The 16,995-nt window shown below is 38.9% G+C and overlaps 1 protein-coding gene across 3 annotated transcripts; it reads left to right on the top strand.

Moving 5' to 3' along the window:
- Positions 1 to 1,802: 1,802 nt before the first annotated feature.
- ranbp3b (RAN binding protein 3b) lies at positions 1,803 to 15,749 on the top strand. 3 transcript variants are annotated; one of them, XM_085377257.1, is made up of 17 exons: positions 1,803 to 1,834; positions 3,621 to 3,676; positions 3,998 to 4,034; positions 4,127 to 4,204; positions 4,318 to 4,389; positions 7,040 to 7,105; positions 7,955 to 8,047; positions 8,219 to 8,328; positions 9,841 to 9,960; positions 11,280 to 11,380; positions 11,492 to 11,567; positions 11,677 to 11,773; positions 12,269 to 12,393; positions 12,494 to 12,614; positions 13,233 to 13,375; positions 14,451 to 14,646; positions 14,765 to 15,749. In XM_085377257.1, the coding sequence occupies exons 1-17, from the start codon at positions 1,813 to 1,815 to the stop codon at positions 14,806 to 14,808; spliced, it is 1,557 nt and encodes a 518-aa protein (XP_085233383.1). In that variant the 5' UTR covers positions 1,803 to 1,812; the 3' UTR covers positions 14,809 to 15,749. The 3 variants fall into 3 exon arrangements, with proteins under 3 accessions (XP_085233383.1, XP_085233384.1, XP_085233382.1); XM_085377258.1 differs by lacking the exon at positions 7,955 to 8,047; XM_085377256.1 differs by lacking the exon at positions 1,803 to 1,834 and having other exon boundaries at positions 3,593 to 3,676.
- Positions 15,750 to 16,995: the final 1,246 nt, after the last annotated feature.

Here is a 16,995-nt window from a genome sequence, read left to right as displayed (position 1 = left end):
CGGCCAAGGCAAACAAGATGCACAAATAAGCTCAGAACTTGCTTTCGTTCTTTCTTTTTATGTATAGCACAAATCTTTTTGTTTTCAACCGCTGTGGTTTTATTGTTTTGAAACTCCTTCAGGAAACAAAGGAAATACCTTCCGCCCATATTTTTCATGATACTGTATCCAGAATAAACATATGTAGTTTACACATTTGGATATCTGCGTGAATGCTTGCTTACTATATGCACGCCAAAATTGCTTTGTACAAAGAATTTGCAAAAAGTACAAAATGCAAACAGCAAACCCCCACGAGTCAATAATTTTATTTATACTGTCACTGCAGAGTTGGTACTTCATGCACTTGTGCAGTTTATGGTTTGTGTTTAACTCATCCATAGGAGAAAATATATATTTTATATATTTATTTATTGTTTTTTAGAAAACAATATGAACTGCTTTTGTAGTTGGTGTTGTAGAATTTTGTAGTTGGTGTTGTAAAGTTGCCTGTAGTTTCAAAGCTTGTCCCGAAGCCATCACTAAAAAATGCAAACACTGCTTACCTGTAACAGATTTGCTCAGTTGCAGTAACAGTTCGCCCTCTAGTGGAAGCAAAGTGGAACTGCACTGACAGGACACTGGAAAAGGACATTCAACGTTATTGCACATTTCTGTGCAAAACACATAGCTGTGAAAATCTCCTGACAGCTGAAAAAGTCCACACGTCTAGAAAACAAAAACAGAGAAAATGGGCAGAATTCAAATTCATCCTTAGGAAAGGATTTAATCATGACCTAATCACTCCTATAATAATACACTTCATGTAAATAATGTGAGTCATGATCACACAGTGTTTTGGTTACAGGCCTGGTAAATTCCAAGTGCTACATCAGCACAGAGATTGTTTAAATGTTATTGATCTATTTGTTTGTCATCTTGGTATTGCTCATTTGAGTTATTCTTTACTACTCACGATTTTCTTTTACTTAGGCGTGACGTTTATGGCGTTATCTCTGTACTGCTCTAGCACTTGAAATTTCATTGCTGTAGGACTAATAACAGAGTCTGATCTTATACTTATGCTATCTTAAAGAATACAGTTTTTGCGTGCATGTGTGTGTCTATCAAAGCCAATTGGCACTGCAGTAAAGTCAGTGGTGTTGTCATGTTTGGCACTGTAAATGTGGCCTTTACAAACAACACCAATGCGTAAACCCCAGGAGAAAAAAAAGGGGGTAATAGATTCAAACTAACAGGGCTTTTTACTATGAGGTGACCTTGCATAAACCATGTGTATAAATGTAAGCACAGTGATTACGGGACACACATCATTTAGAAACAGGAAATATGAACGACGCATTGGTTGTTTACCTTTACCGGGAATCTGATTAAATCACCACTTAACACTGGCTGTGGCGATGCCTTTGAGACGTGCTCGAAGGCTGTATTTTTGTTTTTCCGCCAAACCACTGTTTTCTAGGTTAAGAAACCTGAGCCATTCATGTCATCATCTGGTGTTTGTGCAGCTTTATCGTAGTTAATAATACCTTTAAAGTCTGTGTTGGTACACAGGGGCCTGGGAAAGCTGTAATAGTGGGTTAGGCGACCCAGGCAAACTTCACGTTCTTCCTTTGGGCCAGCTGAATTATAAATAAGCACATAAACATATCGATAAGCATGGACATATACTAGAGTTTTGGATTACAAAAAGAGTCTTGGCGAGGGCAGGGGTCGCTGGCTGCATTAGCAAACGGGTGTCTCTGAGCACATTGCTGCCTTGACTGGTGTTATCTGCGCGGTGGGTTGTGGGTGTGTGAGCGTCGAAGTAAAATGGCGGACTTGGCAAACGAAGGTGAGTAAGTGGCAGAATGAGAAAAACAATACAGCTACTGTGGCCATGTAAAGCGTGTCTGTTCGTGGTTTGCATATTTGATAGCTGAAATCAAGCAACTGTGGCACACGTAAATGGCGACTTCAGGTGGATTAATAACGTCGCGGCGTTTATAAGGTTACAGCGTTAGCAAACAGGCTAACAATGCTAACGCTGGGCTTGGGGTAATACCTGGAATGTCTTGGAACGCCCTCCAGTTCTGCCTGTCAGTTAGCCGGTTTACCTTCTAACGCTAGCACCCGGCTATTTATAGTCGGTGTGTGTGTATTTGTTGCCATTTGTGGTGAGCTAAACGATCTAAGGTGATTATAAACGCCAAACTTGGCTAAGCCACATTTGAAAAGCACAGCGTGTAACGAAGCTAATATGTAAGAACAGCAGTGATTGGAAACAGTGTCCGTGTTTATTTCATGTTGTTAGCTTTACGTTTTAGGTTTGCTTGACGTTCATTTAGGCGCGTAGAGGAAAATGTCAGCCAGTCAGACAATGCTTCGGTTTAGCCTCTGCTTGTTTGCGCGTTTTCTTATTCCATCAAAATCAGATTGTCATCTTGTTTGGCTTCTAATATGGGAGAATGAAGTGAGGACTGTAGTGACATTGTTTGTCAGGCGACATGACTCATGCTGGTTGGAGCGCATTAGCAGGCTAACTAGCCATCGAGCTAAACCTCCCTGGGCTTTAAGGAACAACCAGTGGCGCCGACTATTTACTGAAAAGGGTCAGATGGGTATATATGCTAACTGGTTAACATAAGCAAGGGACGCATTGGGGCTACTTGTATTTCAGATGTGAATAGAAGTGTTTCATGCCGGAAATCTTATATTCATTGGACAAGTTAGCTGATTGTGAGACAGACAGCAGATACAAAGGTGGGGGTAAAATGTAGGTCACACAACATTTTCTTTAGTTTCACACAAAAATGATCAGCTTAAACCATGCGGAGCGTGTGTCAAAGCGGTGATTGTCGCTTCAGGAAACAATCGTGGCTATGTGCTGCCGGCTTTTGGCTGATATCGCATGCATGCATGTTTTGCGCAGCTACAGCGATGCTACACCTGTTCAGTGTGCAGGCCTGACCCAGACAGAGGAAAACCTTTGTCTGCTAACGTTATAGGATTACACATCTTACACCAGGGTACAGTGTGAACACAGTCGTTAAGTGGCTTGAGCTGACATCATGTTATCGCCTAGCCTGGCTTTAGTTATTCTTGTTATGTTATGATCATAGATTATGGAGGCAAGAAAATACCGGTGGAAAGCGTCATAATTTCTCATTTAGTTATTTATTTATTTAAAATTACACAGTCTCTGTCTAGTTTGCCCATTCTGCAATACGTGTATTTGCATATCTCACATTTGATCACGTTATTTAGTTTATTGTGGATTGTTCACTTTAGGTAAACTTAATGTGATTTAATTGTTCCAGGAACTTCTAATAGGATTGTATGGTTAAGTTTAGTGTACTCGGTTTGATGGCATGATTTCGCCTGGCTGGTTGACACAGATAGAAATCAGATTGTTGTTAAGCTGCATTTTTGCAGGTCATCTTTTTAAGTTTCTTACATTTAAATTAGTTGTGAACAGTTGTTTAACTCACTGGAATCTTGACCACAGCAATTTTTGAAAAGTTAGACTTTTTATTTTTAATCAGCTGTACAGTCTATAAAATAGAAGATGTCCAAATACACTTACTGCTGCACACCTTAAGTTAGTGTTTAGATGACTAGCCTACATCTTTTCTTAACAGACAAGCCTGCCATAGCGCCCCCTGTGTTTGTTTTCCATAAAGATAAACCACAGAAGGTAAGTTTCTGTTTTGTTTTGCTTTTCTTTATCTATAAGGGCTAAAATTGCCTTTTTGAGTTTGCAGATGTTATTTATGCCAACATTTAGTCAAGCTGAGTTTCTGAAAAGCACACATCCTAGAAAAGTTGTTGGATTCAAATTTGTCACTGTTAGCAGCATTTCCTGCAAAATCAGCGCACATCTTTCTTGCTAGTTTGTTTCTAATTTAATTAAGTCAAATTTTCATGCATTTAAGAAAGCTACCTAGGATTTATGAGTAATGGTGCTCCTTTGGTATAAATAAACCCCCCCCCCCAAACATTTTGCACTTCCTTGCAGAGATCTGCTGAGGGCTCAAGTGCAGAGGATGGAGAAGGTAAATGAAATATCCAAATTGGCCACTTTGTTTGTCCATGTTATCTTTCTGTTTAAACTGACATACAGTCATTATCATTTCACTTCATTCAGATTCAGATAAAGATGAGGGAAGCTATACTCCCCCTGTGAAAAGGGAAAGGACCTCATCATTCCCACCCCCACATTCTGGTAAGGGCACGTGATGACTAAGCAAAGCAGAGCGTTTACTTTATGTTGCTTCTTGCCTGTGGTGTACACATTGATTTGTATGCTGAGTGCAGTGCCTGTCTGTTACTTTGCAGTTCCCAAGAACAATGTATTCATGCCCTCAAGTTTCTGCCAGTCTCCGACTGGGAACTCTGACTCCGAGCCAGGTGAGCAATCTAGACCACTATTAGTTTTCCTTTCACAGCTTAAAGGGCCCCTGTGGTTAAAAAAAAAAAAAAAATCTCAGTATTAAAAATCAAACGCTTCAACAATTTAAGGCAGTTGGCACAAGACGCTCACTAAAACTGGTAAATAGTAGCTTTTGCTCACTTAAAGATTTTAAGTCACAGATCATTTTGGTAATTCTAAAAGTGTCACAAACTCTTAACTCTCACCAAGTTGACTCTTAGTTCTAGTTGACTCTTATTTAGCTATTTTACTCTGATTTTGTCCATTCAGTTTTGACTGCTGTCCTTTCAGAGTCTTTACTGCATAAACATAAACTGAAAGCAAATTTTTATAAATGTAGTATTGGTATTTACTTTACAACTTTTTGAATTATTCAAAATATTTCTGCATCTTGTTTTTGTTTGGCTTAAATTTAAGTCTTTGTATTTAGTCTGGTTTGAGATTTCACTTCTCCTTGCTCATTTCTCATTTGGCTCTCACTGCTCCAAAGATCTGTCAGTTTGTGTCATGTGTTGCACAAAGACCGTTCAGTATACCAAGCAGGGAGAAGTCTTTTTCTATATTTTGTAATTTGCCGCCCTCTCAAAACCTTCAGTAATACAGAAAATTTGTTTTTCTTTTAAGTTATAAGAACAATATGGCCTTGAGTCGCTTGTGATCCTGCCTCCATGCTCTGAACTGCCAGATTCAACTGGAAAACAAATGTGTGATGCTTGAATTTAAAAAAGGCAGAGTTAAGGTTAACATTAGTAAATACATAGGGTTTGTTATTATGATTTCCTAGTGTCATGTGGTGATAGCTGACAGCAATTTTCCAAGTGCCACTGCTACAGAGGACTAGCTTATTGGGTATTAAAAGCTAGTTTATTTAGCGCCGTCTTAGGTGTCTATGGTGTCTTTCTATGAATACAGTATGACTTGGATATAATAGCTGTTCCCACATTAGATCCTTCTTTGTAATTGAAGTATTTCTTTCTTTGCAAATGTATAAAATATAACCTGAAATTCTAAACAAGCTGCAGCTGGTAGGTTAGGGTAAGTTGGGCTTTAAACTTTAAAGGTTTCCGCTTCATGACCTTGCTTGTGCAAGCTCCTTGCCAGGGTTAGAGGTGTGTTTGTGTCAAACTAAAATTTGTCATTTTTTTATGTTGTTTATGCCCTTTTGTTAAGTTAAAAAGCCATGTAAATCCCCCCACCCCAAACAATAAATTTAGTCATTTGCAGTTTATATATCTGTTGTTCATTTGCACAGGAAGTCTACAAGGCCAAAAAAGTAGTTATGTTAGTTGGCATAAATTAGGCTAATGGGAACAAAAACATATGCATATTTGTTAAATAAGAAATTAAACAGTAACTGTAAGGAGAGGAAGTTAGGGTGAAGCTGGATTAACAACATTGTTTATCAGTAGCATATCTCTAACACAAAGCTTGTAAATAATTATCTTGTGGTAACTTTGCTTTGAACTCAGCAGCACTCGTCTGTGTCTGGTTTTCCTGCCAAAGCATAATATTTATAGGATGTCTGACCAGTAAATTTGTTGTATCACTTTAGATGTTAAATGATTTTGTTTAATTTGTGAAGCTCAGCTTAATCAGTCATTTGCCGAGTAGCCGTTCATACTTTAATTTGTTGAATCACTTTCATCAAGGTCCTATTACACTGGTAAGACGAGTCAAAATGGGGGAAAATATCATTATGAAAAATACTGACTAGTTAATAGAGATATGAAATTATTATTGCAGAAGCACTTTAAGGGAGAATAAGGAAGTATGATTTTTATGGATTTTTTTTTTAATCCCATCTCTTGTCAAAGATAAAAGTGACCCAATCTTCTTCTTTTTTTTTCTTTTTTGCTTTAATGGCTTGAGCTCAATTGAAAAGTGACGTAGAGGTTTAAATCACTAGTCAACAGATTTACGGAGAGGACTTCCACTTGAGCAAACAAACAGGCTGTAGATAATAACTGCCTGAAGCATGTTACATAATGTGTGTATTTGAAAGTAAAAATAATGATGAACAGACTCAAAAAATGTTGTTAATAGGGACGCAGAACTACACTATGTGCTGGAAGTTTGGTTATTTTAGTTGCATTTAAAATGTTTATAGTGCTTTTATTGCTTGTGTGGTTTTTTTCTTCATTGTTTGCATGCATGTCCTGAGAGTTGCTGGTTAGTAAAAATGTTGAAAGATATTCACATTCATTTATATTTAATTATGCAAATACTTCTTATAATTAGATTGAAAATGTTTTTCTTTAGCATCTGTGTAATCTAAGCTTCACACATTTATGCACACTGGAAGGGTCTCCTAAACGCTGAGGACAAACAGGATGTGGCTTTTCGCATGTGCTTTTGGGTTTCTGTTCTAGTGCTGATTACTTGATGGTATCCCAATAAAGCCACTGAGATGAAGAGACGGCGGTAGAAATAGATCAAAGGCCCTAGAGCCCGCCATATTACTGAGATTCCAACACAACTCTTAAGGCCGTACAAGGGTTGCTGTGGTAACTGGCTCTGTGGTTACAAAATTTGCAAAGACAGAAGAGCATGCTCACATTAGGTTGTTGTGCAATACCTGAATATGTTTTTTTTTTAACTTGGGCTTCTTTTTATGGTTTGTTACACCAGAGGAGAAGCCCGTGGGGTTCCGTTTAAAACCACCGACTCTCATACATGGACAGGCACCAAGTTCAGGTAGATGTTTAACATGTTTTTGTGTTATTTTTACTATTTATACTATGGTTTTGTTATATACCTGACCACAAAAATCTGGCAAGTAGCTTTTGTAGTTGGTTCAGTTTTTCTGTTTATTTGCAGTATAATACAAAAGCTATTGCTGGATTTGCATGAAATGTTTTTGCATTAGGTGTTACTTGGTCCACACATACAAAATATTTGGAAAAGGTTTCTACTGTTTTAGATGGAGCAAAATTGCATCATATCTTCACAATTACTTTAGATTTGTTACTGAAATAAGAAAAACTGGCAGATATCATCAGATATCATCATGAGGCTCAAAAAAACCCATCTAGATGTAAACTCATTGTTGATCCAGACACTCAGTTCATGCACAGGGTGGAGGGAACTTTCATCCTTGGCAGATGTTTACTCAGACCGATCCTGTTCATTATGCATTATCATTTATTATTCAGGCTTTATCTGATGAGGACATTTAATCTTAATTATCAGCACTGACATTGGTACAGTCCTCATGAACAATTGATATGATTATACAAGTTACAACTATGTTTGAAAGCTGTCACAAAAAGTCAAGCATTTGAATGCAGGTTATGGTCTGGAATAACATCAGATTGTGCAAATATGCCCCCCCCCCCCCTCTCAAATGAAGGGATCCCAAATGACTACTAATGTCATATTGACCTACCCCTTACTTGTACTCTACTCCCAGGCAAAGCTTTGAATATTTGCAGATTATTTTTAGTGAATCCAAAAAATTCTTTCTGAGCAGCCCACACATCAACATGTACATATAAAAGATATAACTGTGTGTACAAAGCATGAGAAAAACTGCCTCGGTTGCAGGTGTCCCTAGTCAGAAACCCAAGGAGCAGCAACGCAGTGTCCTCCGCCCTGCAGTTCTCCAGGCACCGCCCTCTAAATCACATTTAGAGTCCAGTGAGTAAAGCTCAGAGTCTTACACTCATTAGTTAATCACATGTAATTTAAGATATAATTGCAGTCGTTGTTCTCACTGTGCAAGCTGTTTTGCTCATGAGGTGTGTCGCTTCAAATGCTATCAGGATAGGTGAAAAGTTGGAATAATTTCCCTTTTTTTTCTGTCTGTAGATTCCAGTTGTGGAACCAATGGTGTGAAAAAGTCCTCAGATGGTGCACCTGTGACCCAGTCCCTCTTCCTGAACAACACAGAGCACTCAGCCACGCTGACTAAGACACCGGTGAGAAGAAGCGAAACCTAAACAATTTATAATTAGGAGACAGAAATCAAACATGACTGCATTTCCTGCAGTTTTTGTTTGTTGAGTTTTTGTATTACAGTTTTTGCTTGTGTGTTTTATTTGTCCTGTTGACATATTTGTCTTTTTACTGTGTTAATAGACACAAGTCATAGAATGAAAAGCTCCAGCATAGAAAATTCATGTTTGTTTTTTTAAAAATGTTTTTTGTTTACATTTGATTAAATAATATAAACCTATTTATTAAAACATACATGTGTAAACTGTTACTACAAACATGTTACTACATTGCAACACTTGCTTTTCTGTCATTACCTCAGGTCTCCATCGTTACAGGGTTTTTGTTTGTTTGTTTCTTTAATGAATCTTTCAGCCACAGCTGAAAAAGGCAAACATAATTTGACTAACAAAGAGAAACCACACAGGTTGCGTGAGTTTGCTCCTCGTAGTGTTCAGAACAGCAGTCCAGCCAGTTTCAGTCATTTGTTTAGGCCAAATAAAAATTTGTGCTGTGACTGTTTTTAATAAATTAATTATGATTAGGCTTCGGTTTCAGCACCCAATAAAGTCCAAATGACTTCAAAGTGATGACTCATTCACATGCGTATCATTTGTACAAGTAAAGCAAACATTTTGGCTTCATTATTTCTTAAGTCACAAGTATGTTAGAAATTCTGATAATTGAAGAAATAATGAAGCACAGATGTTGCTTGGACACATTTCTTCAAACAGCATGAAAATGAACGAGACCGCCTTGGAGTCATTTGGCCGCACATATATGTGCTTCAGCAGGGTTAGCATAGTTGTATTCAGTTTCCCACAATACTGGATATTACAACCGTTGATTCTTTGTAAGGATGAATAAAGGAAATTGTACGTTTTTATCCTGTGCATAGACCCTAAATCCACTGTTGTTGTCTGCAGCTGGCCCTTCACTAGCTCTTCAGAGTGTTATTACTAGCCACTGTCTAAAGCTATGCAGCTGGATTTGCAGTGAGACCAGAGACTCGGGCAGCTTGCTGATTCTTATTCTTGATTCTTTATGATGGGAACTTCACACTACATTGCATGAATTAACTAGTAACTAAATGATCTGCAATGAGTTTCATCCAGAAATATTAACTATATTGCTGTGCCACTAATAGGCTTACTAGGTAAATGGATTTGCATTAGGAAAATTAGGCACGTCTTGCTGCTGTATGCCACTTTTCTAGTATTTTGGCTACATACTTGACAATGACCCAGACTGCTAAAAGTGCAATGTCACTTTTTTCTAAGTGAGACTGGGTCCCGTTTGTTTTTATGCAATGCACAGTCAACTGCAAACACAGTTACGGTGCAAGTTGCAGTCAGTGTGGTTTGTGGAAGATATTAATGAAACTTGCTGCATGCAGGGGAAGTTCTTGTTGGTAAAAGATCCTTCAAATCTGATAAAGGCTCAGTGAACACTAGTTATATTAGTTGACCCTGCTGCTCTGTTTCTTCCTGTTTCAGAAACATGAAAATGAGGAAGATGGCTCGAGTGGTAACAAGGATGGAGAAAGAAAAGAGAAGAAAGAGTCAAATGTAGCAATATCATTTGTGTTTGGTCAGAATATCAAAGACAGAGCAAAGGTGAGTTTTCCTTCTGCTGGCTGTGAGCAGGTGAATTCGAAGCAAGAATTTTTGTGTCAAGCAATAGTGTGTGTGTTTGGTGAAATTGGATTTAAAAAATAAAGTTTTCTATAGCATGTGTAGCACCATCCTGTTTAGTACATAATGTGACGTTGTTGGTTGGTTGCTGCTAATAGCTAACATATGGTAATGTTAGTCTAACTGGTGACACAGTGCAAATGCAACTAAGTTTCTTACCAAAGTGCAATCAAGAAGCCTACCATCATCAGGATGTTCAGAGGGGAATAGATTAATGTGGGCGATGACCCAAGGGGGGGGCACACAGGAGCTTCCAAGGAAGAGATGCCGTAGTTCTTGGAACCCTTCTTTGTTTGTTTTGGTTTTGAAATTCTGTTGGGAAACTGCTGTGGAAAATTGTTTAGGTAAGCACATTATCTCACTGATAACTTTTACTCACTTCTAATATGAAGTAAATTAAAATAAGTGAAGGGGAGTGAGACGTGAAGAGTCCCACCTGCGAAGATGCTGATGGTTATCAGGATTCCTAATCTTGCTTTGATAAGAAACGTTATGTTTGTAATGCATGTAGTAACCAGTTATCTTGTAGTTTCACTGTGCTTGTGAAAAGAAAGATTTAACTTCGAAATAACTGGGGGTTAAACCTACTGATCCTATTTTCTGGGTATGCACTCTGTCGGCTGATTGGTCGCTCGGTCTGTACACCGACCTCATGAGATCAAATCAAATAGTGGGGAAGGTGCTTGACTCCAGCTAGTTGGTTCAGTGAACATCTGACTCAAACAGGCTCTCCCTCACACAGACCTATTTTACAAAGTCATCTACAAACCTGAGCATTATGGCTAGTTTTGGTAATTCCCGTTTCAGTGCAGCTAGCCAACAGTGAAGAAACCACTTTCTGCCTATGAGACAGAGTGGACAAGATATTCTAGTTTTTGTTTTTAACATAAAACTCATTGCTGCAGTCAGGGGCACCATAAAAGTGAGCCTTAGGCTGCTTTTTAGCTGTCACAAGTTATATGCTAATAACCAACCCACCTAATGACATCACATTCTTCACACAAGATGGCACTTTTTTTTTTTAAGAGTAAGTGGAAATATTTATTGTGAAACTTTAAAGTGGACATGAAACAAGTGCTTACTTATTGCTTGGACCAACATGATGCTTGGATTACATCATATTGGGTTGGTTAAGGATTGTCTGTAGAGATTTCTGAATCTACTTTCTGTCGTAAGATTTCCTTCCTGTGTGTCTCTCTCTCTCGCTCTTGCTCTCGCTCTCTCTCTCTCTCTCTCTCTAGTTGGAGGAAAACAATAAAGAAGACAATTCAAAGGACGGCGTGCCACTGGACTCTCAATCAGAGGGCACAAATTATTTCTTGCAGTACATCTCTACCACAAGGTAATTAAAAATGTGTTCTACTTCTACATTTTTTTAAAATAGTATTTCTGCAAAATTCAGTATTAACTTTGATCAACGCGTTGATGCACACTTGCATTTCTGCCTTTTCAGTTCAAAAAATGCCACAAACAGTGCAGACAGTGGAGCAAAATTTGTTTTCGGGCAGAATATGTCTGAACGAGTTCTGGTGAGTTAATAGGGTGAATTCAATAGTCTGTTTACCTCCTGCAATACTGCAGAATTCCTAATGACTACAATTGAACGAGCTGCAATGATTAACTCTGTTGTGTTTTCAGAGTCCACCAAAGGGTGACTCTTCAAATGAGGAAAATAAAGACGTGTCAGCTGCCCCTGCTTCAGAGCCCTCATCGCAGGAAGCCACCCCAGAGAAAGGTAAAAAACCCACCCCTCCTATTATTTACAAAAATGGTTGCTATTTGGATTGATTACTAGTAGGTGTAAGCACAAAACTTTACTCCACTCAAGACAAAAACAAGACCTGTGGGCTTATGACTGTATATTCGTTTTATATTGTCTTAAACTTAAAGTCCACCTAAAAAGAAAAAAGCTTGATTTATGTCATAGAAGCAAGGTTTTAAAGTGTCCAGGGTTCGTGTCTTAACATACAAAAGGGGAATACTGAGTGAGAGAATATTTTACTTTGTTCGGTGACTTTGAAAAATAATTTACCATTTCATAGCTACTCAGTGCCCAGGCAATCATAAATGTGGGCGCAGAGCTCAAGTGCCTCTGCTCTGGAAATGATGCAGAGAACATTATCAAGCTTCTCTGTTCGGGGATGGAAGACAAGCTCCTTGATTACCCTGCAGTAGCACTGTTTCTGTGTTGCTAAAGGATCAGTTATATGTTTGTGTTTTATTTCACCAGTGAACAACGTGTCAGAGTCTTTGGAGGAGTCTGCAGCAGCATACACCAAAGCCACAGCCAAGAAGTGCATCTTAGAGAAAGTCGATGTGAAAACTGGAGAGGAATCAGAAAGCAATGTTTTACAGGTGAAAGACAAGGCGGGGTATTTCACTTGAAGACGTGCAGCGAATAACATGGTGAGAATGTTTTATAATCTTCTTTTTTCCCCCTCCTCTTTTACTTCAGATGCAGTGCAAGTTGTATGTTTTTGAGAAGACTGCTCAGTCGTGGATAGAGAGAGGTCGGGGTTTGCTGAGGCTCAATGACATGGCATCGACAGACGACGGCACGCTACAGTCCCGTCTAGGTAAAAGCACCTTCAAAAAGCTGCTGGAGAGAGGGAAAAAAAAAAAAACCCTTTCTGTTATGAATGTGCACGTTTGTTTTTACAATTCAGTCACCCAAATAGCTTTAGCGGACGAAAGCATCTGATTGTTTTTACTGTTATTCTACCGGGACAGGTAGGGGCGACTATTATCTCAGTAAACCAAAACATACCTTTTGTTTTGATTACACGTGTTATGACAAAACCTAACAATGAACACAAGAGGGAGTCTGTTCCTACTACATGGCTCTGTTGACTGGCCACCGCAGTAGTATTGTGGTAATGTTTATATATGGTGGTTTCATTCAGACAAATCAAAATCTAAGTGGACAAGCATTCTGAAGTTTTGTTTTTAATGAATATTCAACAGTTTCAGAAGTTTCCTTTCACTGTATCCTGGTTAATATTTGACTAGACTGTGAAATCCTGGTACAAATCACATTCTCAGTGACAGAACAGAGCAGTTTCTAGGACTATAGCTGTGTATTTACTGCAAATACTAGTTGTGCCTGTTTAGTGAAGAGATTTTACAGTCAGTGGGCTGAAATGGTAAACACGTGCATATTTGCATCTGTATGTCACTGCTGTCGTGTGTTGCAGTAATGAGGACCCAGGGCAGCCTCCGGTTGATCCTCAACACTAAACTTTGGCCCCAGATGCAAGTGGACAAGGCCAGCGAGAAGAGTGTACGAATCACTGCCATGGACACGGAGGACCAGGGTGTCAAGGTCTTCCTAATATCGGTATGTGTTACTAAACGTTTAACATTTGAACATTTCATTTTTCCAAAGGGTGTTAGCTTTTAAGTGTTTTTCCCCTCCCTGTGTATACATCAAAAGTAAGAAAAACACAGAAAATTGTAATTTCTTTTTTTTTAACAAGCATTGAAGTGGTGAAACATATTCTGCCTCGGTTTCACGCTGTCCTTTCCACTGTTAATGCGTCTTTATCATCGGTCTCATTCTGTTTTTGTGTATTTTTCCTCTTTAGTAAAGGGTGAATACATTTCCATGTTATTAATTTGATCAGCTCAGTATTGTCCTGTGATATTAAAACATTCAATGCCTACAGTTGGTACAAGAATACTGCTTTCAAACATATTATTTTGAGGTAGTTAAAAACTGTTCTTAATAAAATGCATTACTTCCTCCCCCAGATGTTTAACATTCCAGCCGTTCTGTGGGTTTTGGAAAGCATTTAATCTGAAACATCTGCGTATCGAAGTGGCAATTTTATAATTCATATAACACATTTCATTAAATGTAAACTCAGTGTGCATAACCCAAACATGAAAAACATAAAAACAAATGTAGGCTTACTTAAGTCAAAGCAATAAAAAAACTAACTTTACAAGAAAGTTTAAAAAAAGAGGCTTTAAGCTTGTTTTGTAAAGTGTAAACAGTTGTAAATGACCTCAAGTCAGCAGGCAGCTTGTTCCAAGGTTCAGTTTCCACAGTAACTGAAGCACCCTCAGCACACTTGGATCTAATTCTGAGAATAGTTAAAAGATCTAATTAGGTTATAGATACTGAGAAAGTCAGAGATGAACTGGGAGGGCAAACTACTGAGAGCTTTATAAGTTTGTAGAAGTACTTGTACAGGTAATTCTGTGTTGAACTGGGAGCCAGTGAAGTGACTTCAGTAGCTGGGTAATATGTTGAAATCTGTAAGGACTCTGGCTGCTGCGTTCTCAACAAGATGAAGTCATCCTACTGATAATTTGGAAAATCCTGCAAATGGAGCGTTACAGTGTACCAATGCAATGTGCATGTGTCATGTCCATGTGGCTGAATTTTGTTTACACTTTTGCATATTTAGGGTAGCTCTAAAGACGTAGGTCAGCTGGCTGCAGCGTTACATCACCGTATCCTGGCCCTGAAGAGCAGGGTGGAACAGGAGTCCGAGACCCCGGCAACAACCATCCCCGATGCCGAGGTACCGCAGTCCAACGAGGATGACAGCGACGAGGAGGACAATGCCTCTGCCTCCGCTTCAGCCTCTACTCCTGCTACAAGTCAGTGATTTGTATTTCTTATTTTGATTTTCTAGTTTTTACTGCAGCAGCTCTTGTTTGTTTTTCAGTGATTCAACTAAAATACCTTTGCTGACATGTTGCGACTCTGCTCCTGCAGGTAATTCAGAGGGAGGAGAGAGCCAGGCAGCTGGAAGCACATAGCGTCACTCTTGGAAAGCCTGCTGAGATGCTGCTGTAGAAGCATTTTGCTGCAGGCATCTCCATGGACACCCCATGACCAACGTGGGTCCTCCAGACCAGTACTTTTGGATATTAGAAGTCTAGCTCCAGGAAATAACCCCCTGTGCCGGAGTGTCTCACCCAACTCGTGCAGTTCATCTTCTCTGCGTTCAGCGTAATATCTGGAGTCGTTTCTTCCCGCCCTCTCCTGTTTTTGTGTTTAATTTTTGTTCTCGAGTATTTTTTTTTTTCTTCCTCTCCCCGATAGCAAAAATAAAGACTTCAAAGCTTTGGTTTGGGACTTCTCTGCTCATCATATTGATGAGTGTAAGGGTGTTTTCCTCTACATTTTAAAGTATGGCACATGTTAAGACTGCAGTTTCTACTTTGGGACCTTTATACTCACTCTACAGCCGTACCTCTGGACACCACACATCCAGAGGAGCTTCATTCACATCGTATTTGACTCGTCATCCAGTCGTTTGTTGTTTTTTCTTTTCTTTTTTTTTTCTCTTACATCAAGTCCAGCCTTCCTCTTGCCCCCCTCATCCTGACCAGTCTGTGCGTTAAGTTTTGGCAAATGTAATTTATTTTGGGCTGTCATTTTCATGAGGCATCTCAACACATATGTGCTGTTTGTAATGGCTAGCCAAGACCACTCGAGTTGTCATTAATAGCAGTTTCTTATATTTCCTATTGACCTATATTATAGCAAATAAAAGACTGAAACAGTGCAGTTTCCGCTAATGTGAGTTAATGGTTTGGGGACAAAAGGGCAGTTCACCACAATGTTTCGTCTAGATTTCTACGATGTGTTAGTCATTCAGCGTCTGGTTTTTACTTTTTTCCAAAATTAGAAAAAACATGAACTCACCCGTCTACATTCTGCATGTAACTGTTACTTTTCTCCTTTTCCAGCATCCCAGGGGTTTATCGTGTTGATTCATATTTTTATGTTGAAGATTTTTTTTTTATTTTATCCATTTACATTTGGAAAAAAGGTTTTGAATGAAAGAATTCATGTGTGGAAAATTTGAGTGACAACTGTAATACCCTTTGAATGTCATGTACATTTGAATATATCATCATTTAGTAGCGCACCATGTTTTCTCATCTCCAGCTGCCCCCTTTACAAAATAAACCATTTTGGACTGACCGCTATTGTTCCCTCTGAAACTGGGTTTTCTGCACTAGCAAGAGGGGTATCAGTATAGTATATGTAATACTTAGACATTGTCTCTAGTGATAAGTAGTACCTGTAAGCAACAGTACAATAATGAATAACTCTCTAAAGAGTGAACAAATTTTACCCTTGGACATAATTGAATATGTGGAATGAGAACAGCCTGTTTTGTATTCATGTGCTGGATCTGGCCTGCAGGTTGATGAATGCTGTGCTGACTGCACTGAGCAGGAATCAGACTAAATCTTGTTTATATACAGTATTCATCAGGCACAAGGTCATGAATATTTGATGCATGTACCTATCATAACAGCCCAGCCTAATCGTATACATCCAAACTAGAAACATAACTGCCACTGCTCGCAAATTCTTAGCCTTATCTGCCTTTCTGTGGTGACTCGGCAGGAAAGCATTTTTCTGCAGCGTCTCCCGTAAATGATTGCAGTTGTGTGGTGAAAGTCAAAGCTAAACACTCCGAGCTTAGATGCTGGGCTAGTGTAACAAGTCAAGCACTACTAACTTTTTGGAGTTTTACTTGAGGCCTTGACGTGCGCTGCAGATTCTCTTTAATTCTCATCAAATGTGATTCATCTTCATGCTTTTCTTTTAAAAATCTAAATACTGGTAACAACCAAGGGCACGCATCTTTATTGTGATGGTGTTTGTTTGAAAGATTGTTGACTTTGTGAACATGTCGTTAAAAGCAGGGTCGTCGTCAGCACAAAGGATCTTCGCCTCATTGAATTCCCAAACATTAAACTTCACACATAAACCATTTGGTTTTCACCTGAAAGATTGGGCCGCAAACAATAGAAATCTTCTTAACATTTTCTCAAAGTACTTTAAAGTAGTGGGGAAGGAGGTGAGATAAGCATCAGAGAGGAAAATGAATTGCACAACATGCATACCCCCAGTTCTAAAATCAGAAGAAAGCCACCAAAGGTGATTTAAATGGAGACACACTTGAATAGTTTTTTCACCTGGCT

This window comes from Diplotaxodon limnothrissa, linkage group LG18 (genome assembly GCF_057381915.1).
Source record: "Diplotaxodon limnothrissa isolate DT_005_m linkage group LG18, D_limnothrissa_male_GT1.1, whole genome shotgun sequence".
Taxonomy (NCBI): domain Eukaryota; kingdom Metazoa; phylum Chordata; class Actinopteri; order Cichliformes; family Cichlidae; genus Diplotaxodon; species Diplotaxodon limnothrissa.
The sequence above is the reverse complement of the archived record's forward strand: the minus strand, read 5'-3'. Positions and strand labels throughout refer to the sequence as shown.

What these genes read in the sequence shown, in the direction of transcription:
- ranbp3b (XM_085377256.1), top strand. Translation starts at nt 3,593, where the DNA reads ATGACTAGCCTACATCTTTTCTTAACAGACAAGCCTGCCATAGCGCCC. An exon ending in ATATCAAAGACAGAGCAAAG is followed by an intron (nt 9,961 to 11,279) that starts GTGAGTTTTCCT and finishes CTCTCTCTCTAG; the next exon opens with TTGGAGGAAAACAATAAAGA. An exon ending in CAGAAAGCAATGTTTTACAG is followed by an intron (nt 12,394 to 12,493) that starts GTGAAAGACAAG and finishes CTTTTACTTCAG; the next exon opens with ATGCAGTGCAAGTTGTATGT.